Source organism: Schistocerca serialis, chromosome 8, assembly GCF_023864345.2.
Source record: "Schistocerca serialis cubense isolate TAMUIC-IGC-003099 chromosome 8, iqSchSeri2.2, whole genome shotgun sequence".
In the NCBI taxonomy this organism is placed as follows: Eukaryota; Metazoa; Arthropoda; class Insecta; order Orthoptera; family Acrididae; genus Schistocerca; species Schistocerca serialis.
Window position 1 is genome coordinate 61,587,195 of NC_064645.1, and position 25,217 is coordinate 61,612,411.

Genomic DNA, 25,217 nt, shown 5'->3' on the forward strand with positions numbered 1-25,217 from the left:
AGAAGTGTCCTGGTAAGACAAACCTTGCAGAAAACATGAATAACAAACTGTATGGTGAACTCCTTATGGATGACGATGATCTTCTTTCTTTAAACAATGGACACACATGGATCGCACAAGTCTTGAGACAAAACAAAGTACAGTGGAAGATTTTGTTGAAATGTGTTGTCAAAAAACGGACAAACTGACCACCCACAGCTTCATAGCAACAGCACCATCGGCTTATCTCCAGTTTTGTAAGGATAATTTGAAACAAGATGAAATTATAGTATTACTAGACTTTTCTTAAAATTATGCATTTATAGTTCAAGATGCCATCCAAGGATATCATTGAGACAACAGTCAAGCAACTCTCCAGCCATTTGCAATTTACTATAGAGGTGAATCAGGTGATGTGTCTGTCATGAACCTGTGTGTTTTTAGTGACTGTTTAATTAATGATGTCATTGCAGTTCATGCCCACATTCGCACTGTCATGGCATATGTGAAAAACAAGCTGGCTCACATACGTTTTGCGAAATACTTCAGTGATGGGGCAGCTAGTCAGTACAAAAACTGTAAAAATCTCAAAAATTTATGCATGCATTACCATGATTTTCAGATTCACGCAGAATGGAATTTTTTCACAACAAGTCATGGTAAAAATGTATGTGATGGTATTGGTGCTACCATTAAGTGCATGGCATCACGAGCTAACCTGCAGCACCCTACAGAAGGTCACATTCTAACACCTATTCAATTATTTACCTGGGTACAGAAAAATATCTCTGGCATACAATCATTCTATGTTTCGAAAGATGAGGTGAAATCAGTTGAAGAGTTGCTAAAAAGCAGGTTAGAACACGTTAAAATTGTTGCAGGCACAAGGAGCCATCATCACTTCTCTCCAGCGGACTCTGACAATGTGCAGATGAGCAGACTGTCCGGTGATAACTATAGGTTCATGCACAACATGTGTCTTCACAGTGTGTCTGACTCAGGATTCAGAAGCAAAAGCAGCAACATACAACCAGCTTGCTATGTTATTGCTGTTTATGATGACAAATGGTACTTAGGATGTGTTGCAGAGTGCTGTGAAGCAGAATGTGATGTATTTGTGACTTCATGGCACCAGCAGGACCAGCAACATCATTCCATTGGCCATGTTTGGCAGATAGGTGTTGGATTCCTTTTGAACATATTCTTATGACAGTTCCAATTCCTATCACAGTGTCAGGAAGACAGTACAATTTGCCACTCAATGCACAGAGTACAGTAGCCAAAGTGTGGGAGAACTTCTGTTCTAAGCACAATCGACTGGTTTTTAGCAGTTAAGGTGCAGTAAACATTAATGATAGGTTGTGTTAATCTGTCTATATGTTGTTGCTTAGTGATTAAACAGTTGCGGGAGAGCATAAGAAGATGCAGAACAGTTTACGATATGTTTTTACAAAATTGTGTTGTGAAACAATGGCCACATCACCAAATACATCTGTCAACTTCCATTGTACACACATGTCTTGCAATAACATGCTGAAATTTTGAGATATATATCATTATGGTCTACTTATGCTGTGTGTGAAATTTGGCTTGGATACCACTTGTCCCTTTTGTGCTACCACACTTCGAAAATCCATGTTTTTCAGGTAATTTTTCAAATTTTTGTATTTTCGTGTGCATGTAACTCAGTTTTTGTGACTGATATCGGCATGATGAGTTCTGTGTGTGTTTAGGCCACATTAAGCTTACCACAAAAAATTTATACTATTTTTGAGTGAATTATATTTGGCATAGAGGGCACCTACAATATGTACCTTTTAACGTATTACATTTTTTAAACACATTTTGGAATTTTTTATTTTCCCTCAGAAATATGTTGTTGGTATTTTGATTCATGGAGTGTGTTCTCTAAATGGATGTTACTGGGTTGCAAAAATTTCAGTGGACTTTGTGGAATAGTTCCAAAGTTATTAAGACCTGAAGTTGGGTCTGAAGACAGATTGCCAGGCGTGGGTTGCAATTTCTGGGTCACGCCACCTTCTTTCACAAGTCATAATTCTCGAATTAATTTGCAGGGGAAACTAATACTTTGTACATGAGTGTTCCACACATGGTAGAATTAGTGTACTGAATTTCAGTCAAATCTGAGACTATGAGATGGAGCCCCTGGTTGAACTGACACGGAATGAACCACTGGAGAAGGCAGGACAACAGAGGTTCCAGTTGGACATTTGAGCATAATGCTGCCAGAAGTGATATTCAAAGAAATTATACAATTATTTCATCATTTAAATTTATATTTACAGCCTACAAAATAATTTAACTTACATTGATGGAGACACTGAAATAAATATCAGTTCATTAATGCAGTTACCACGAAATTATTTATTTAGCAATAAAAGTGAAAATTTGTGCCTGGACCTCATACTTATTAGGAGCAGTTTCATTAACCATTTGGAGCATACAGCACACCACCAAGACGTCTCCAAACTTTTAGTGTCACTAGCGGATACATACTCCAATATAAAATTCCTATAATGCCTCTCCCCTTCAAGATCAAAATACGAGTCAGACAAAATGATGGGTTGTTCCCATTGCTTTTCAACTGTGTTCTGGAAGAAAAAAAATCAGGACCTGTCAAATGATACAGCCCGATGAGAATGGGAATTAAATCCAGGGGAATCATGACACACTGCCTTATTTTTGCCAAGAATGTAGCTATTATGTTGAACAATTAAAGGTAACCACCAAACAAACTTGCCTCCAGATATTCAGGGGGTGGGGGGACAGAACAGACTGACGTCAAAGATATCCTAAAAACTCCAGATGAAATACGAAGGCATCAGCAGAGCAGAAAAATATAAGTACCTGGGTGAGATAAAATGAAAAGCAGACTGGACAATGAAACACTTAAAAAATGAATATCTATACTTGAAATAGCCTACCAAATTTCATGCAGGATCCACAGCAAAAAAATGCCTTCCACAAAATACTAATATACATAACTGTGAAACAGTTCTGAAGCCAAAAATTATGTACACAGCTGACACTAAATGCAAACAGAGACCACCTCAAAGTATTGGAGAAAAAAAAGAGTGAACAACTGGTAGGGCAATCCTGGAATCCCATTCCATGAATGGCATCAACCAATAAAGATCCATCAAGGATGTCTATGACAAAACAAAGAAAATTATACATAACTCACAAAAGATGTGTGCAATTTTACAGTCACCTCAAACAAATGGGCAGGTACAGGTTGACCATGAAGATCTCCCACATTATTGAGTCAAACCTCAAAACCATGATACCCTGGTTTAGAAATACCACAGACGACCTCTATATAAATCATGCCCAAAGATGCCTTTGACAGGGATCTCTTCTGCACGATGATAGAGAAGAAGTTACAGTAAGATGAGCAACAAAAAAGAACAGACACTCCTTGAGTTTACTACGTAAACATTCAGTGCCAATCTAAGCTTTCAACATGCTTCATACTACTGAACTGATTTAAATGTTTTCTTTGATGTCAGTGTTTTCATATTTATTGACAGGTTCAACTGTCATGCCTCTCCAATAAAAACGTTCCATCTGAGAGAACCTTTAGTTGTATTATTTGAATTCAACAGGAGGGAAAAATCAGAAATAAGAGAAGTTTGGGTCAGTTGTATAGTTCTCAGAAGCTAAACTGAAACAATGCACCAGTTAAGACACTGTGTTCATGTTTGAGAGATGTAGACGTGTTGTTTCTTGTGGGGTGTTGAGGATGTGGGTCTTTCTCTTACATCGATTAGATGTATGTTGCATCTGAAATGGGGTGGGTAGTCCCAAAATTGGTTATGCAATAAAGAAATTAAAAACTATCCTTGCAACCAGGGGTTGATTTATTTCTAATATTAAATACTTTCCCTGTCTTTATTGATCTGAGCTGGTCTCTTCAGTTCCAATGCTTTGTTCAAATCCTTTCATTCTCATCTGTTTGCCCTTTTCTTGTACTTATTTGTATAGGCCTATCTGTTTTTTCCATGTGAGGATTCTGATTATACTCAGTTGGTGAAGGGTGGATGACAGAATTGCTCTTATTATATTGTAATTTGCGTGAAGTAATTTAGATAACGCAAATCAACGTGGCCATATATGGATTTGATATCTACATCTCTCAAACATGAACACAGTGTCTTAACTGGTGCATTGTTTCAGTTTAGCTTCTGAGAACTATACAACTGACCCAAACTTCTCTTATTTCTGATTTTTCCCTCCTGTTGAATTCAAATAATACAACTAAAGGTTCTCTCAGATGGGAACGTTTTTATTGGAGAGGCATGACAGTTGAACCTGTCAATAAATATGAAAACACTGACATCAAAGAAAACATTTAAATCAGTTCAGTAGTATGAAGCATGTTGAAAGCTTAGATTGGCACTGAATAAAACGTAGTAAATTCAAGGAGTGTCTGTTCTTTTTGGTTGCTCATCTTACTGTAACTTCTTCTTCTCTATCATCGTGCAGAAGAGATTCCTGTCAAAGGCATCTTTGGGTATAATTTATAGAGAGGTCATCTGTGGTGTTTCTAAACCAGGGTATCATGGTTCTGAGGTTTGACTCAATAATGTGGCAAGTCTTTGTACATAGGTTTTAGAGGTTAGAAGTTTAGAATTCTGAACAAATGAGCCACCATCACCATTGTTATTTCAAGTTCATTAATACATCAACATCTGTACTCTGTGAACTGCTGTGAAGTGAATAGCAGGGGTAAGTCTCACTGTACCAGTTAATAGGGCTTTTTGCCCATTCCATTCACATATGGAGCATGAGAAAATGTGTGTGTGTGTGTGTGTGTGTGTGTGTGTGTGTGTGTGTGTGTGTGTGTGCATGCGCGCGGGGGTGGGGTGGGGGGGTTGTAGTATATTTCTAGAATCATCATATAAAGCTGGTTCTTGAAACTTTGTTAGTAGACTTCCTTGGTGGGACAGTTTGTCTTTCTTCAAAAGTCTCCCATTTCAGTTTCTTAAACATCTCTGTCACACACTTCCATAAGTCAAACAAACCTGCGAATATTTATGCTGCACTTCTCTGTATGACTTCCTGCTAGTCCATTTAGTATGGGTCCAAACACTTGAAAATATTCTAGCATGGGTCGCACGAAAGATTTGCAAGCCATTTCCTTTGTAGACTGATTGCATTTACTTAATATTCACGATACATTGAAATATGCTGCCTGGTTTACTCACTAGTGAGCCTATGAGATTTTCATGTTCGTACAAAGTGTTACACCCAGGTATTTGTTAGTTTACAGATTCAAACTGTGACTGTCGAGTATATATTTTCTTGTTTTGTGAAGTGCGCAATTTTACGTTTTTGAACGTTTAAAGCTGCCAATCATTCCAACACTTTGGAGTCTTATCAAGGTCATACCAAATTTTTGTATGGCTTTGTTCAGACTGTACTTTATTGAAGATAATTGCATCATCTGCAAAAAGTCTGACATCACTATTAATATTGTCTGCAAGATCATAAATATACAACATGAACAGCAAGGGACCCAACATACTTCCTAGGGGTACACTAGAATTAACTTCTACATCTGTCAATGACTCTCCATCCAAGATCACATGCTGTGTCTTCCCTATCAAGAAATCCTCAATCCAGTCACACAACTTATCTGAGAACCTATATGATCATACCTTTGATAATAAGTGTAAGTGTTGTGCAGGGTCAAATGATTTTCAGAAATCAATAAATACTGGATCCATCTGACTTTTGATCCATGACTTTCAGGCGGTCATGTGAGAAAAGTGAGAGTTCGGTTTCACATGATGTATATTTTCGAAATTCATGCCAGTTGTCATGGGGGAGGCTGTTCTGTTTGAGATACTTCATTATGTTCAAGCTCAGAATATGTTCTAAGATTCTACAACAAAGGAATGAAAAAGGCAATGGGCAGTTGTTTTATGGATCAGTTCTGCCAGCCTTCTTGTAGACAGGTGTGACCTGTGCTTTTTTCCAACTACTGGGCACAGTTTTTTGTTTAAGGGGTCTATGACAGATAACAGACATCAAGGGGCTAACTTGGCTGTGAATTAGGTACAGAATTTGACAGGGATTCCACCAGGCCCTGAGGCTAGTAGGCATACTTTGTATTCAGATATATGTGTATGAAGGTGAGCACAGTGATTAAATGTAAATCCTTGAATGTTCTGTAAACCTTCTTGTCAAATCCACTATCATTATATTGGTGACATGGGTGCAAATTTACACAAATAATTCACTAGGTACACCCTACGTTATGCAACAAAAATAAATAAATAAATGTGCTTTTCCACTAGCAAGCAATTTACTACACAGCCTACATAACAAGTATCAAACATGATTCACGTCTATCACTTCTGGCCTACTTCGACAGAAAGGCAGCAATGCATTAAAACGACACAATTTCCCGCCACCTATTGAATTCTCTACGATCTCTCTTTCTCCCAAATTTGGAACAAGACATAAAAAACCTATTATATACACAATTATAAAATCTAACAAAATCTTTCTTCGTCGGTTAGGTACCGCGATTATGAACACTTTTATATACGAGAAAGGTAGTAAATACACTGATAAATATAGCAACGGATTTCCTTCTACAGAAATAGTTGCCCAAGAAACTGCATGTGAAATTTACGCATAAAAGGATACAAAATAAACCAACAAAAACAGCACGCCTCCAGTATCCACAAGGCATATACTTAATACAAATGGATCGGGCAATATCATTTTCTGTGCCAACTAGTTCAAAAGACTGCGTAAATTCTTTTATGCGTTCTAATTACACATCCAAAATTCACTGTTACTGGGATACTCTCGGCATTGTTGCTGTTGTCATACGCCAACAATTAACATAACTTGGTATTTCAAAGTGTCGTTTGCGTTTTTTATAAATACACACACACACAAACCACTCCCCCAAACAAGCGCACCGGTACTTCCGAGCGCCACTGTATACAGTACAAAACAGTACACGCTGATCAAAGATCTGAGCTCAGGGTTTGTTTACAAGTTGTGGCATCTCTGGAAAATTTTTGCCCGCAAAAATCGAGATTGTTGATAAATGCGCTGTGGAGAGAAACAAGAATTGTTGATTGGACAGATATTCATGTGTAAGTTTTTCGATTTATTCTCACATTTGAAGCTGCTGTATATAAAAGTGCTATGATACATTTATGAATTTTAGATCCGTAATAGTTAAGCGGGTCAACAATTGTTTCAGAAACTTTTACATTTGCTCTAGATTTTCTAAAATAGTGTCTATAAACTTTACCCGACTTAGGACGTAATTTTGTGTAGAATGCATTCTAGCATTTGTTCTTTATTTCAGAAACATACGGCTTTTTACGATTAAGTTTTCGAATGAAATTGTTATTTCCTGTAGGCGATCGTTTCGTGAACCATTGCTTGCATTTTAGTTTTAACGAAGCGTTCTGTTGGTTGAAACGAAATATGATCCAGTTTTTCACCTACAACTTTTTATTTTCTTAAATCCCTATGCAGTTATTTGATGACAACGACTTACTTTAAGCAGCAAGAAAAATAATGGATAGTGTGTTAATGAAGTCAGCAAAGAACAACCGCGGCACCTGCTTTCTAAACATTGTTTGCGTAATTAGTTAAAACACTCCGTGGAGATTATAATGATGATGATGAGTCTTTCAAAATTTTCTCATTGTTGCTTGATATTTGCGGACATGTTTTCACATAGGCCTAGCTATGTTCGATAAGTCTCTCCAGGACATTCTTGTGTCGCAATCAAGCTGGAGTAAAATAACAATATACCAGAAAATAGTCATTTTAAGCTAACTAAATCGTATACGTAGGTAAGATATGGCATAAAATTAAATGACGGCATAAATATGTCAACTGTTAACCGTTTCCTGATACAAGTTACCGTTTCTGAAAATGAAGATATCCTTCCATAGCCACTCCATCAGCCGGATCTGTTTCGCAAGAAATAATATAAGAAAATGTCAAACCAAAATACGAAAATTATAAAACTGCTCCAAATTGTTCCTGCTTGTTCTTGGTTTTTTAAATTTTTTGTGCAGAGTACATGATTTTTGCCATTTTTGTGACACACTGAAGAATTTTGCAGTACTGCTTGTACTGGTGTCATAAGGCTTGATTAGAACTGGACCTGTGCTTGTCATATAAGATGTTTTGTTCCCAGATACTAGCCACATTTTTTCTTTGTTTCTGCTCTATGTGTCACTGAGCCTTTGCAAAGCATAATTGCATTCCTTGTGTTATAATAATATTTTCAGTAAATAACTGAATTTTTCAGCTACTGTGTGTTCTTGCTAAATTACTTCCCACTTTGAATTTTGTACATTCTCTCTAAATAGAGTAACTGATTCAGTGTTTACGATTCAGTGAATTTTTTCTCTGCTTTGGAAGTTAAACTTAATTGATTCGGATGCTTTATTGCTGCCATTTGACCATCATCATCATCGGGTAAACCATTTATTATGGGATCCACATCTATTTCATGAAAGACAGGTTGATTTACAAGTAAATTATCTATCATTGTTGCACTTTGGCATGCTGTTTTTGTTTGGAATGTTACTTTGGGGGTGAAACACAGAGCTTTCAATCACAACCATCCAAAATCTTGATTGGTTCTAAATATCCACATATAATCTTTTCCCAGTTATTGCTTCTGGGTCATTCCACACCAAGTGGTCTAAAACTGAAAAAAGTTCCCACCATCATGGTCTCCAATTTTCGTCAAATTTTAACTGTAGCTTTAGTCAAGTGTTGAAGTAAGTTTCCCAAGATTTCAGGCCTCTAGCTGCAATAGCTGCTGATCTAGACCCCCTTGTCTGAAGTGTACTTAGTCCGTGTGCATGCAACATAAAAAAAATGTCATATTTGGAGTCTAATAAAATCGAAACTAATTCATAAGAATGGTTAGTAAGATGCGACCCTGTACAGTTTTTTTTGCTGATTCCAACGAAATTATGTATAACATTACTCATGCAAACCCCGGTCAAATAACTCGACTCAAAGTATACTTCAAAATTTGTCGTGACACAACGCGACAAATTTTGACCAATATTAAGACTGCAATGATTTCCTTGCAGTTGAAGATATGGACTTGAACTTTTGGCCAAGCTTCATGCTTGTGCTAGACATAATGCAGCCGGATTTGCAATGATCCAGGCCATATGGTCGCCCTGCAGTATCTCTTCAAATTAGGCAGTGTCAGCACAAACGGTAAAATTTACCAAAGTTTCAAGCCAATTACTAAAAAATAGTTGGCCTGAATCTGCTTGTGAATAGTATCACCTAAAAGAGAAACTCTTGCTCTACAAGACTGACATTTGTTTTTTTTGCAACGCGACCATTAAGTACTCATTAACTCACATCAAAGTTGTTATATTTTGTATGCGCGATGCACTAATTTTTCTTCATTTCTAGGAATTTGAATCTTAATAGTCGCTTAGAATTACTGATATAATTGGATATTTCATTCGTGTTTTATTCAGTGATTGGCCAGTGAGAGATGTCAGAAGTTAATGAAGAAGAAGAATCGTTGGCCCCCTGTTCAATTGGAAAAGATGCTGCTGCATCGAAGTGCCATGTTATCTTCTATGCTAAGAAGACTGGATTCAAAGCGTTTAGTGATTTCACAGAATGTGACCAGAAATTGCTTGTTTCGCGTTCAGAAGCCAAACTTGACGAAAATTCCATCATTTGCTTCCACCATGAAGCCCTCTTCCTACATGAATATCAAGCGATGCAAAAGAAATGTTGCAATCCATTCAAGAAGAGGAATCACAATGTAAAAGCTGGACTTAGACTGCTTGATAATGAAACAGCTGCCAAACTTTGCCTGTTAAAGAAAAAAGAAGTGATTGATATAAAACCTGGTCAGAAGCTTTGCCCTCGCTGCATGTCGGCACTGAACCAAAAGCTAGAAGATTCATCATCACTATCAACCCAATCTGAACAAGATTTCACAACGGATGAAACTGAACCAGCCATCAACAAAAGTTTATCATTTATTGGTGCTTCACCATTGAAAAGAAGACAACTAAGTAAAAGAGATAAGCAAAGCTATGCAAAAAGAAAGATCTTGGATGCACAAAGTTTAATTGGGAATCAAATTGCTGCTGCTGTAGGAATCAATTACGATGAACAGCCAAGTTCAAGTAAAAGTCGCCCATGCAATAATTGTGCAGATCTTGATAATCTTATAGAAGAGTTGAAAGAAAAATGTAAAGTGTCAAATCGTAGGACAAAAGTTCAAATATTGACCTTGGTTCCAAGAAGCTGGACAATTAAAGATACGACAACAGCATTTAATGTATCAGAAAGAATGGTAAAGCAAGCGAGAAAACTGAAGAATGAGCAAGGTGTTCTAGCTTTTCCAGCAAATCGGCAAGGAAGGAAGCTTTCAGATGAAGTTGTTCAGAAAGTACATGACTTTTTTCAAGATGACGAATTCAGCAGACTTTGTCCAGGGAAGAAAAACTGTGTGCCTGTGAGAATTTCAGGAACAAAGGTGTACAAGCAAAAGCGGTTGTTGCTTTGCAATTTGAAGGAAATGTACGTGTCTTATCAGAAGCAAAATGGACCAGAAATTGGCTTCTCAAAGTTTTGCGAGCTTAGACCAAAATGGTGTGTTACAGTTGGCTCTGCTGGAATGCACTCAGTTTGTGTCTGTACAATACACCAAAATGTCAAGCTTATGCTCACTGGTGCATCAATCAATGAAGACTACAAGGAAATTCTTAGCAAAGCTGTTTGCAGCTTGGAAAACAAGGATTGTATGCTTCATCGTTGTGAAAACTGCCCTGGTCCAGAAGGTGTAGAAGCAGTTATTGCAACATATTTTGAAGATAATGACCCTGAAGAACTGATTGAGTACAAACAATGGATTCATACCGACAGGGATACTTTAGAAACAAAGCAGCTTTCAACAGAAGAGTATGTTGAAGATATTGCAGCAAAAATTTGGAACCTGTCTTGTCATCACTACATTGCCAAGCATCAAAGCCAGCACCTGAAAGCTCTCAAAACTGATTTGAAAGAAGGCGAATTCATAATACTAATGGATTTTGCTGAAAACTATTCATTTATTGTTCAAGATGCAGTGCAAGGCTTTCACTGGGAAAACAGTCAAGCAACAGTTCATCCATTTGTAGTCTACTACTGTGAAAACGAAGAGGTGCAATGTGTGAATCTTTGTGTTATTAGTGACTGCCTTCGACACGATACGATTACTGTCCATGTTTACATTGGAAAAGTAATCAATTACCTGAAGATGCAATTTTCCAAAATAAGCCACATCCACTACTTCAGTGATGGTTCAGCTGCACAATATAAGAATTTCAAGAATTTTCTCAACTTATGCTATCACAAAGAAGATTTTGAAATAACAGCAGAATGGAATTTCTTTGGAACAAGCCATGGAAAGTCGCCTTGTGATGGCATTGGAGGCACAACAAAACGGTTGGCAGCAAGAGCAAGTTTGCAACGTCCATATGAAAACCAGATTCTAACACCCAAAGATCTTTTCAACTTCTGCAATGATAATATCAATGGAATCAAATTCTTTTTCATCAGCAAAGAGGAAGTTGAAGAAGAAAAAGCTTCTCAAGAAGAAAGATTCCTGCAAGGGCACACTCTAGCTGGCACAAGAGAAAACCACCATTTTTTGCCCATTGATATGACGACAATTAAGGTCAGTAGAGTTTCTAATGATGCGACATCTTTTTTGGCCAAAATTAGTGCTGCTGAAGTAGTAGTTCAAGTCATGGATCTTCAGCCTGGGCAGTATGTTGCTTGCATTTATGAAAAGAAATGGTGGATTGGAAACATCGTTGAAATCTCAGTCGAACAGAAAGATGCTTTCATAAGCTTTATGCATCCTCATGGTCCTGCAAGTTCATTTTATTGGCCCTTAAGACGTGATACTTGCTGGATTCCAGAACAACTTATCATTGGTGTTATTCCAGCTCCATCAGTGACATCATCTGGTCGGCAATACAGTTTTCCTGAAAGCATTCTCTTGCAAATCAACGATGCTTCCAGAATGATGAAGTAACTGAGGAAGACAGGCTTGGGAACCTGCATAAAGAAACCCACAATCAGGCTTGGGATCCTGTGGTAAAGACACCCTGTAATCAGGCTTGGGAACCTGCAGTAAAGATACCCACCCGTGGCTGTTACTGCATGGCTATCGGGCGTGGCCCCTATGGCGATGGGGATGCTGGTTTTATTGTGATAACCAGTAATGGCTCAGCCATCATGGACCAACGCAGGGCACTGCGCACACAAAATATAAGATACTTTGACCTGAGTAAATAAGCACTTAATGGAAGCGTTGCAAAAGAAAAATATATCCATCTCGTAGAGCAAGAGTTTCTCTTTCAGATGATACTATTCACAATTAAATCCAGGCTGACTATTTTGTAGTAATGGGCTTTGAACTTTGGTAAATAAAGCCATTTGCGCTGACACTGCCAAATTTGAAGAGATTTTGCAAGGCGACTATAAAGCCTGGGTAGTTGGAAATCCAGCTGTATTATGTCCAGCACAAAGATAAGACTTGGTAAAAAGTTCAAGTCCATATCTTTATCTGCAAGGAAATTATTGCAGTCTGAATATTGGTCAAAATTTGTCGCATTAAGTCACGACAGAATTAGGGGTACACTTTGAGTCGACTTGTTTGACCGGATTTTGCATCAGTAATCTTATAATTAATTTCGTTTGAATCAGCACAAAAAACTGTACAGGGTCTCATCTTACTAACCATTCTTATGAATTGGTTTCAATTTTATGAGACCCCAAAAATGGCATTTTGTCTGATGTCGCGCGCATGCGAACTTACTACCCTTCAGACAAGGGGGTGTAGATCAGCAAGTATTGCAGCTAGAGGCTTGAAATCTTGAGAAACTTAATTTAGCACTTGACTAGTGCTACAGATAAAATTTGAAGAAAATTGGAGACATGATGGTGGGAAGGTTTAGACCACTTGGCATGGAATGACCCTTCTGGGTCTTGTTAATACTCCTGTGATTGGTTGATGAAGTTTCAAACGTTACTTTTGAGAGCTTATTGACTGTCAGAACAACTATCTTGTACATTTCCATGCCTATCAATAAGGTATAGAACTCAAATAGCTAACATTTTGAGATATCAGGTGTTCTGTTGAATATTTGTGTCATTCTTGCTAGATATTTTATTAATGTGATTTGTTATCTTCATCAGCTGCTGCGTCACTGCTCTTCTAGTGGAACAGATCCAGTATTTTCACCTACGCCCTTCCCCCTCCACGGTAGGTTCCAGGCGTTCTGTCTGTGGTCTGCTCTCACTAGCAGTATCCTTAGGCATTCCCTCATTGATCCAAAGAACTTGTCTCTGGGCTGGCATTCCAATTTTAGTCCACTGTGGTTTGCTCCCACTAGAAACATTCGTAGGTATTCTCTTCTTTGGTCTGACCGTCTGTGCACTGGTCATCCATTTTTTGTCCAATGTGGTTGTAGGTGTTTCCTTTGTGGTCTGTTCTCCCCCTAGAAGTGCCCTGCAACATCCTGTCTTTGTTTTGAAGTGCCTGGTGCTCTGTTTGAGGTCTGTGTTCCACGTCAACACACTTAGTTCTTCTTTCTGTGGATTTCTGCTGCTGCCCTTGTTAAGTTTTCAGCAAATACAATGCAGGGTACCAGTCTCTACTGAGTTGGTTCCCAGTGTCATGTTGTAGTCTGGTCCCTTCAACCCCCACAAACCAATCAACCAACCCAGTGTCACAATTCATGGGGTTTTTGTCACCTTTATCTCTGAAGACTGAGGTGGAGTGGTTGGTTGAAGAGCGTTCTGAATCTGGTTTTATATCCATTCTAGCAGAACATTACCCTGCCAAACTATCTGGGTGTGACAATGTTTGTGCCCTGTGGACCAATGTCCTCAGAACTCTATTCTTCTGCACTGGATGGTGACAGCTGTTGGCTTGCAGGCACAAATCTGTGTGTGTAGGTTTGTGATACACTCTGTGGCCAAATGAGCTATCTGTTCTCATTCTGAAAATTACATCTGGAAACAGCAACTGGCCATTCTTTTCTAGTTGCATGGTGAATTTAATATATGGGTGGCTTGAGTTCAGATTTTCCAGAAACTCATTGAGCCTTTCCCTACTATGAGGCCAGATCACAAATATATCATCCATATACCTGAAAAAGCATGTGGGTTTGTATCTAGCCATCCATAATGCCTTTTCTTCAAATCTCTCTATGAACATCAATCACTAGGGACAGGTGGCTGCCCATGGCTACATCTTCAATCTGCTATTAATATTGCCCTCTACAGCAAATAAGTTGAAGTCTTCATAAGCCTGAACAGGTCCATCGGAGCATTTTCCAATTTCTCTGCAATCAGTTCCCATGAGTCTCAGTAGCTTCCTCATGAAAAGGGTGCCACATCGAAACTGACTTTTATATCAGATTCAGTGCCTTCAGACATTACAAGAAGTCTCCTTAGCTGTGAATGTGTGAATATGCTTCCCCACATGGGGGAGCAGCAGTTTTTTGGAGTACTTAGATAATGAACTTGTTGATGCACCAGTGTTGTTGACAACTGGGTTCAGTGTCCCATCCTTTTTGTGTACGTCTGACACACTAACTGGAACTGGTGCTCTCAGTTGTAGTTGTTTAATGACCTTGTATGGCATACTTGTTTCCTTCAAGAAAGTCCTTGTCCGCTTTGTCCATAGGGTCACATTCGAAAAGTCTGTATGCAGGATCCTCCAGACACTGGCACACTTTCTCATCATAATCATCTGGCTGCAGAACGACTGTAGAATTCCCTTTGTGTGCTGGTAACACCATGGTGCTATTAGCTTCCTGGAGCCTCTTGACTGCAATCCTCTCATCATTTGAGATTTTCGTTTTTGGAGGTTTTGCTTTGGTTAGCACCGTGTAGGTCTACAGCAAGTGTTTATGCCACATTTGGTGGAAGTATGTTGGCTGCTTGCTTCATTGCACTTATGAAACCTGAAATGAGCACATTTCTAGGAGTCATTCCAGAGTTGAGACCCTTGCTGAATACCTTCAAAGTGGAGTCATCGAACTGCTGGTGACTTAGGTTCATCACTGCACAAAAGTCCTCTATCTGCTGTGTTTTCTTACTCATGCTATCAAAGCTTAAAGACTGACATGCTGTGGCATTGTTCTTGGTTCACGCTGTTAGAGACTAAGAGGCATTATCTACCCTGTCCCTGTCTACAGCTGCTAAGGAGGCTGCCATGTACAGGTGAAAGTGTAAAAACTCACAGGCTATCAATCTAGCCTGTGGCGCATATCTCGAAACCCCTCTCTCACAAGCGCCATGCTGGCCAGATGTTTTATCTTATTTGCTGCTGTGGGGTTTATGTGATACTTAATTGTGATGAAAACTGGTACTACATCTCAATCTCAACATCTCAACTAACACAAGTCTGCATTTCCCCTTCCTTCTTTTGAAGCTTGATATTTTGGTGCATCTCCGCTCTGTAGGCTCTCCTGATGCAATTCTTCATATCTCTCTGGCGATCTGTTGACATCTTTAGATGTCGGGTATTCAGCTGTATGTCAGCATCATTCTTGCACAATATTTTGACAACACGACCCATAATCTTCATCAGGTGCTACCTGAGACTCCTTGTCGAGTGGAATGGGTCCAGTATTTATACATACACTATGTGATTAAAAGTATCCGGACACCCCCAAAAAAAGACGTTTTTCATATTATGTGCATTGCGCTGCCACCTATTGCCAGGTACTCCATATCAGCGACCTCAGTAGTCATTAGTACATCATGAGAGAGCAGAATGGGGAACTCCGCGAACTCACGGAATCCAAACATGGTCAGGTGATTGGGTTTCACTTGTGTCATATGTCTCTACATGAGATTTCCACACTCCTAAACATCCCTAGATCCACTGTTTCTGATGTGACAGTGAAATGGAAACGTGAAGGGACACATACAGAACAAAAGCAAAAAGGCCGACCTCGTCTGTTTACTGACAGAGACCGCCGACAGTTGAAGAAGGCCGTAATGTGTAATAGGCAGACATCTATCCAGACCATCACACAGGAATTCCAAACTGCATCAGGATCCACTGCAAGTACTATGACAGTTAGTCAGGAGGTGAGAAAACTTGTATTTCATGGTTGAGCAGCTGCTCATAAGCCTCACATCATGCCGGTCAATGCCAAACAACGCCTCGCTTGGTGTAAGAAGCTTAAACATTGGATGGTTGAACAGTGGAAAAACATTGTGTGGAGCGATGAATCACGGTATACGTGTGACGATCCGATGGCAGGGTGTGGGTATGCCGAATGCCCGGTAAACGTCATTTGCCAGCGTATGTAGTGCCAACAGTATAATTCGTATGCAGTGGTGTTTTGGTGTGGTTGTGTTTTTCATGGAGGTGGCTTGCACCCCTTGTTATTTTGCATGGCACTATCACAGCACAGGCCTACATTGATGTTTTAAGCACCTTTTTGCTTCCCACTGTTGAACAGCAATTCGGAGATGGCAGTTGCATCTTTCAACACAATTGAGCACCTGTTCATAATGCACGGCCTGTGGCGGAGTGGTTACAGGACAATAACATTCCTGTAATGGACTGGCCTGCACAGAATCCTGACCTTAATCCTATGGAAAATCTTTGGGATGTTTTGGAATGCCGACTTCGTGCCAGGCCTCACCGACCAACTCGATACCTCTCCTAAGTGCGGCACTCCATGAATAATGGGCTGCCATTCCCCAAGAAACTTTCCAGCACCTGATTGAACATATGCCTGCGAGAGTGGAAGTTGTCATCAAGACTAAGGATGGGCCAACACCATATTGAATTCTAGCTGTACCATTGGAGGATGCCACAAACTTGTAAGTCATTTTCAGCCATGTGTCCGAATACATTTTATCTTCCCCGTCCATGGTAGTTTAGAGGTGTTCCATCTGTGGTCTGTTCCCACTAGCAGCATCCCTGGATGTTCCCTCTTTGGCCCAGAGCACCTGTCTATGGGCTGGCGTACTGTTTTCAATCTGGTGTGGTCCCATGTGCTGTCTCTGTGGTCCACTTCTACTAGAAATGTTCTTAAACATTCCCTATTCAGTCCAGTGACCAGACAGAAGGCAGAAGGTGTAGCCATGGGCAGCCCTCTGTCTCCTGTGGCAGCCGATATGTTCATGGAGAGATTTGGAAAGGAGGCTTTAGAGGTGGTTAGACGCAAACCCACATCCTTCTTCAGGTATGTGGATGATACGTTTGTGATGTGGCCTCAAGGTAGGGATAGGCTCAGTGAGTTTCTGGAACACTGAACTCACACCAACATTAAGTTCATCACGCAAATGGAAAAGAGTGGCTAGTTGCCATTTCTGGACGTACCTGTCAAAAGGAGAGCAGATGACTCGTTTTGGCCACAGTGTGTACTGCAAACCTACACACACTGATTTGTACCTGCAAGCCAGAAGCTGTCACCACCCAGCGCAGAAGAACAGAGTTCTGAAGATGTTGATCCACAGGGCACAAACATTGTCAGATCCAGATAGTTTGACAGCAGATAAAGAGCATTTACGATCAGTGTTTTGAAGACTGGATACATGACTCAACAGTTCAGAAGGCCCTTCAGTGAGCCAATCCGCCACACAATCTAGAAGAATAGCAATGAGAGGCAAAGACTGTGTTGTACCTGCCCTATGCAGGATCTATTTCTGCCAAAATCAGCTGAATTGTCAGGTAGCACAACATCAAGTGTGTGTGTGTGTCCCTCCCAAAATAAGAGGGCTATTGGAAAATGTGAAATACAACCTGGGACTGTGAAAACCAGGAATTTAAACTATATCTTGCTAATGTGGTATGTCATACATTGGCCAAACGACTACAAAAGAGGACATCAGATGGAACGAGCATCAGAGGTGCATCCTGTGGCGGTGCAGTTCCTTTCATCCATTACCTGCACCTACCTGTGACTCATTGCAGCAGATTGCCGGTAGGAAAGTCGAGCAGTAACCTACCGTACTGCAACTCGCACCACGGTGCATACAATTTTGAATGAAATGTGGAAATACTGGCAAAAACTTCAGTATATACTGAACCTTGATAATGTACACGTTCACTGCCAAGCATGAGCCAGTCTTAACACAGTCATGCATTAACCCTTTCATTCACGTTAGCAAGTTTATGGTAACATATTTCCCGAAATATGAACAACTACTAAGCACAAATTTTTCTTAAATGAAAACACTCGCCGTACTATTAAGTTTATCGGTGTCTAATGCGCTCAAGTTTTTAGTCACCGATCTGCTCAATATGCCACGCGGAATTACTGTCTTTTCTCATACACAAAATTACTTAAAAAAAAAATCATACTTTCTAAGAAACATACCAGAATAAATATGCCTTCACTTTAAAACACTTTTGAAACATGTAGCACAACTAAAACCAACAAGTTATAACTTCCTTCAGAGCTGATACTACACACGACTGTACCATTGAAAGGCTGTAAGCATTTTCTATCTCCGAGAGAAAAGACGTGCAAAGAATACTCCGTTCTGATTTGTCAGTTTTCTTTAAGGCCAATAGAAAAACATTCTACCACGTTAGCCTGTGCTTTTCATGACTAACCAATCAACAAATAACACACTTTCGAACTGTACTTTTTTCTGAAATAAATATTTATCATTCTCATATTTTTTTATGTTTTATGCTATTAACTATTTTCATTTGCACTTGAATTAGCTTTCATTTTACCATAAACTTAATTAACATATTATGGTACAAAATTCCCCATCATATAATGTTCATCAGTAGAACCACATTCACACTACTAAAAGCATATACAAAACTGTAAAGACATAAATAAACAAAAAAGCCTTCAAGAAATAGACAGAACAATTCACATAAACATTCTCTTGACCTGTTTCTTGAATGTCTCTGTGCACTACTGTCCTCTAGCAGATGAAAATTAGAATTACATACATCTACATCTACATCTATACTCCGCGAGCCACCTTACGGTGTGTGGCGGAGGGTACTTATTGTACCACTATCTGATCCCCCCTTCCCTGTTCCATTCACGAATTGTGCGTGGGAAGAACGACTGCTTGTAAGTCTCCGTATTTGCTCTAATTTCTCGGATCTTTTCGTTGTGATCATTACGCGAGATATATGTGGGCGGTAGTAATATGTTGCACATCTCTTCCCGGAATGTGCTCTCTCGTAATTTCGATAATAAACCTCTCCGTATTGCGTAACGCCTTTCTTGAAGTGTCCGCCACTGGAGCTTGTTCAGCATCTCCGTAACGCTCTCGCGCTGACTAAATGTCCTCATGACGAATTGCGCTGCTTTTCGCTGGATCATGTCTATCTCTTCTATTAATCCAACCTGGTAAGGGTCCCATACTGATGAGCAATACTCATGAATCGGACGAACAAGCATTTTGTAAGCTACTTCTTTCGTCGATGAGTCACATTTTCTTAGAATTCTTCCTATGAATCTCAACCTGGCGCCTGCTTTTCCCACTATTTGTTTTATGTGATCATTCCACTTCAGATCGCTCCGGATAGTAACTCCTAAGTATTTTACGGTCGTTACCGCTTCCAATGATTTACCACCTATGGCATAATCGTACTGGAATGGATTTCTGCCCCTATGTATGCGCATTATATTACATTTATCTACGTTTAGGGAAAGCTGCCAGCTGTCGCACCATGCATTAATCCTCTGCAGGTCCTCCTGGAGTACGTACGAGTCTTCTGATGTTGCTACTTTCTTGTAGACAACCGTGTCATCTGCAAATAGCCTCACGGAGCTACCGATGTTGTCAACTAAGTCATTTATGTATATTGTAAACAATAAAGGTCCTATCACGCTTCCCTGCGGTACTCCCGAAATTACCTCTACATCTGCAGATTTTGAACCGTTAAGAATGACATGTTGTGTTCTTTCTTCTAGGAAATCCTGAATCCAATCACAAACCTGGTCCGATATTCCGTAAGCTCGTATTTTTTTCACTAAACGTAAGTGCGGAACCGTATCAAATGCCTTCCTGAAGTCCAGGAATACGGCATCAATCTGCTCGCCAGTGTCTACGGCACTGTGAATTTCTTGGGCAAATAGGGCGAGCTGAGTTTCACATGATCTCTGTTTGCGGAATCCATGTTGGTTATGATGAAGGAGATTTGTATTATCTAAGAACGTCATAATACGAGAACACAAAACATGTTCCATTATTCTACAACAGATTGACGTAAGCGAAATAGGCCTATAATTATTCGCATCTGATTTATGACCCTTCTTGAAAATGGGAACGACCTGCGCTTTCTTCCAGTCGCTAGGCACTTTACGTTCTTCCAGCGATCTACGATAAATTGCTGATAGAAAGGGGGCAAGTTCTTTAGCATAATCACTGTAGAATCTTAAGGGTATCTCGTCTGGTCCGGATGCTTTTCCGCTACTAAGTGATAGCAGTTGTTTTTCAATTCCGATATCGTTTATTTCAATATTTTCCATTTTGGCGTCCGTACGACGGCTGAAGTCAGGGACCGTGTTACGATTTTCCGCAGTGAAACAGTTTCGGAACACTGAATTCAGTATTTCTGCCTTTCTTCGGTCGTCCTCTGTTTCGGTGCCATCGTGGTCAACGAGTGACTGAATAGGGGATTTAGATCCGCTTACCGATTTTACATATGACCAAAACTTTTTAGGGTTCTTGTTTAGATTGTTTGCCAATGTTTTATGTTCGAATTCGTTGAATGCTTCTCTCATTGCTCTCTTTACGCTCTTTTTCGCTTCGTTCAGCTTTTCCTTATCAGCTATGATTCGACTACTGTTAAACCTATGATGAAGCTTTCTTTGTTTCCGTAGTACCTTTCGTACATGATTGTTATACCACGGTGGATCTTTCCGCTCGCTTTGGACCTTAGTCGGTACGAACTTATCTAAGGCGTACTGGACGATGTTTCTGAATACTTGACTAAACCCGCTTATTCTCATTCTTATAATCTAAAATTACAAATTTCTCACTCCAGACTTGGCACTCTACAATTAACCTAGCCTAATCTCTTAATTTCTTCATGAAAAACCATTTCGTACTTGAGAAAATTGATGTAAATTTTCGAAACAAATTTTCAACATTTTAATAACTTTTTCAACATTTTTAAATTCATGTTTTATGAAGGTCTTTTGAAGTTAACTAGCCTACTTGTTCACTTTTTTTTTTTTTTTTTAAGGCGTAGCAATTTGTGTCCTTCCATTTGATAATGGTATGCAGGATCCATAACATTCCTCCATTCTCCACATATCTGTCCTCCGAGGGTTTACATGCAACATTGTCCCTAAAAACCATATTTCCATTTAAGACTACTTTTTTTTTACATATATCCTGTTACACAATCACTTATTAATACAAGAAATTATTTACAAATTTTATATTTCATTTAACTTAAGTTCAAATGAAAGTAAATTAACAGTATTGCTTTTTTATTTTACTTTAATCAGCAAGATCAAATCTACTTGCAATTTTTTTTAAGAATTGTTTTCTTTCAGTAGAGTTAATGAGCTTTGGGGAAAAAAAAAAAAAAAAAAAAGACAAGTTGCTATTGAAAGTAAAACTTAAAGTTTTTCTTTACTTTAATTCAACTTGAGAGCATTTATTGTGAAAAACCCATTTCACACAAAGCAATTATTTACAAACATTTTATAATTCATAGTTACCACTTTTATGATGCTGTGTCTCTTTGCATCACTTCTTCTTCATATTTTTTACCACTATTGAACATAAGTCGAAAAAATTTTTCTATAAAAATCTCCACATTCATTCATATTTCTTTCAGAATAAATGTTCTTCAGCTTTATCCAGGTATATTTTTAGTCATATTTATAAACTCCCTTTACCTATGTGGCCACTGGATATCTCTTCTCGTCATTACGGAATGCCTTTTCCTGACCACTACACTTTGGTGTTCCTTCATCAAAATCTCCTTCATTTACTGCACTTTCGTTTCACTACATTTCACTCTGTCTCCAATTTATTTTTACAAATTCCAGCAGGATATTCCTTCCTTTCTTCCATTATTTTAACTGATGCATTAATGCTTTGCACACTTCCACATACCATGGTATACCTTCTCACATTACTTATGTCAATCCTTAATGTCAGCTTTCAGCAGGATAATGCACCTTTTTTCTACTTTCCCTTTACATCATCACCGTTATACCTTTAATTATTTTCTTACATCAACATACTTATGTCGTCACTTCACTCCTTTACAATTTGAACCCCATTTCTCTCACCATAAAACTTATTTCGTCATAAGACACCATAACGCCCTCTAAGTCTCTCAAACACTTTACCTTCACTGACAGAGAAGAAAATTAAAGATGATAGATTCAGTTCAAAATGACAGAAGAGAAAGATTGACAACACGAAAAGAAACTGAAATAGCATTGTCAATAACTCGAGCACCTGGTGTTGGTCAAACACCTAGCATTGCATAGGTTGCAGTGCACTCTGAGGCCTCCCTATTTTTGCTGTACCACCTTCATTTCCTCGGGGCCCACCTCCACATCATCCCCATACTCATTGTAGCCCTCTAAATCTCCCATCCTTCCATACTGGCTGCTTCTTCTTTGGTCAAACTATTTTTTCGGATGAATGGTACAACCACATCTTCCCTATTTATTTCAAAAATTACTACATTTTCATTAAAATTTAATCTCTCTTTGTACTGGTTAAAGAAATCCTCACCAATTAGCATTTTTATACATAGTTCAGGGATTATAAGGAAGTTATGGAGTACTTGTACACCATTTATTTTTACTGGCTACAGAACTTCCTTTCATTGCTAGTGTCAGAACCCTACTCCAACAAATTATTCACAACTTCTCTTCTATTGAAACCTTCCTTGTTTCCAGAAATTACACAAATTTTTGCAGAATTAACCTCATCACTTTTCTCTCCCATACTAACTATTCTGTCCACCAATGACAGCTCAAAAATTTTTTTTGGCATTTCGCCATTCTCCCTTTCCTGTCTCTCTCCCTTTTTTCCACAATTAATTGGCTGACCCCCATTTTGGTCACCATTTTCCTGCCTCTCCGTTATAGCCTCACTAAAGTCGTCATTTATAGGCGCTAGTATTTCTTCTATACTGACATCACTAATCTCCTGTAATTCTGCAGCTTCTGTACTCTCTCCTTCCCAGAACATGACTCGACTTCATCTTGGTTGCTAATGACTTTCTGGCAATCAGGTTCTGTCACATTTCCTGCTAATGCATCACACATTTCATCTGCAATACAGTGCTTATTTTGTTTATGTCCGTCCAAAAAGTCCCCTAAACTTCCATTAAATGTACAGATTTTTATGTAAAAACGTTACAGGACATGTGTATCTGGACATGCTGGAAAATTGGCTCATGCCACAACTGGAGACCGACAGCGCCGACTTCATATTTCAACAGGATGGTGCTCCACCACACTTCCATCATGATGTTCGGCATTTCTTAAACAGGAGATTGGAAAACCAATGGATCGGTCGTGGTGGAGATCATGATCAGCAATTCATGTCATGGCCTCCACGCTCTCCCGACTTAACCCCATGCGATTTCTTTCTGTGGGGTTATGTGAAAGATTCAGTGTTTAAACTTCCTCTACCAAGAAACGTGCCAGAACTGCGAGCTCACATCAATGATGCTTTCGAACTCATTGATGGGGACATGCTGCGCCAAGTGTGGGAGGAACTTGATTATCGGCTTGATGTCTGCCGAATCACTAAAGGGGCACATATCGAACATTTGTGAATGCCTAAAAAAACTTTTTGAGTTTTTGTATGTGTGTGCAAAGCATTGTGAAAATATCTCAAATAATAAAGTTAAAATGTTAAATGTTATAAATTGCCATGCTCCAACAGAGGATAAAGAGGACAATATTAAAGAAGAATTTTACAACAAATTGGAACAGGTATATGATACATTCTCGAAAAATTCAATTAAAATAATTCTAGGAGATTTCAATGCCAAGTTAGGACATGAAAATCATTATAAACCTACAATTGGACCTCATAGTCTACATCAGCAGAGTAATGAAAACGGAACAAAACTTATTAGCTTTGCCACTTCCAAAAACATGTTGATCAAAAGTACATATTTTGCACATAAAGATATACATAAACAAACATGGGCTTCAAGAGATGGCATCACAAAAAATCAAATTGATCATGTATTAATCGAAAAACAACATCATAAATGCATACATGATATCAGAAGTCAAAGGGGAGCAGACTGTGATTCGGATCACTTTCTTGTAAAAGCCAAGTTCAAGATCTCACTCTCAAGACATAAATGGTCTAAATTAAATGGTGTTCCTAGGTTTAATACAATGAAACTGAAAAACCCAAACATTCTCAACCAGTACATTAGAGAATTAGAAACACACAAACCTGAAGTGGAAAGTAAAATTAACAATGATGATACTAATCAAGCCTGGAACGCTCTGAAAGAAAATATCACACGAGCAACTACCTCAGTTTTGGGACATTTTACTACAACTAAGAACCCCTGGTTTGATGCCGAGTGCTCGAACGCTATCGAAGATAGAAAATTAGCAAGGGAAAAATTCCTACAAAAACCAATAACACAAAACAAACTTATTTTTGAAGAGAAACAGAAACTTGCCAGGCAACTCATTAGGAAAAAGAAAAGGGATTTTATGAATTACAAATTAAAAAGAGCTGAGAATGACCGTACCACAGACTCCAGAGGATTTTTCAAGAGCATAAATATGTTTAAAAGTGGGAATATAAAAAATTATGGACAGTTCATAACAGACCCAGATGGCTCCTTGCTAACAGAAAGAAGTGACATTGCTAACAGATGGAAGGAATATTTTAATGAGTTACTAAATGCTCCAACTATAAGCGTCTCTCAGGAAGATGACAATGAATATCTTACTGCTGACCCATCGGACGAAGAGCCCAGCTTAGCAGAAATTAAAGAAAGCATCAAGAAGCTGAAGAGACATAAAGCTCCGGGAAGTGATGGTATAGACACAGATATATGGAAGCTCAGTAAATTTCCTTTTGTAAACTGCTTACACAAAATCATCACCAACATCTGGAAGCAGGAACAGGTCCCACATGATTGGAAAGAAGTAGTTGTGTGCCCTATATACAAGAAGGGGGACCCAACAAATTGTTCAAACTACAGAGGAATTGCG

At 38.9% G+C, this 25,217-nt stretch overlaps 2 protein-coding genes across 2 annotated transcripts in view; one reads left to right on the top strand and one right to left on the bottom strand.

The window, feature by feature from the left end:
• The window catches only part of LOC126416468 (protein cornichon homolog 4), an 89,293-nt gene extending 82,320 nt beyond the window's left edge, over window positions 1–6,973 (bottom strand). The window contains exon 1 of the mRNA XM_050084205.1: window positions 6,658–6,973. Within this exon, the coding sequence (XP_049940162.1) occupies window positions 6,658–6,735 (78 nt within the window). The 5' untranslated portion in view covers window positions 6,736–6,973. The remainder of the gene's footprint in view (window positions 1–6,657) is intronic.
• Window positions 6,974–6,985: 12 nt separating this feature from the next.
• LOC126416469 (intraflagellar transport protein 57 homolog) overlaps window positions 6,986–25,217 on the top strand; it is a 191,692-nt gene continuing 173,460 nt past the window's right edge. Inside the window, exon 1 of the mRNA XM_050084206.1 lies at window positions 6,986–7,118. The gene's annotated coding sequence lies outside the window, so the exon portion shown is untranslated. The remainder of the gene's footprint in view (window positions 7,119–25,217) is intronic.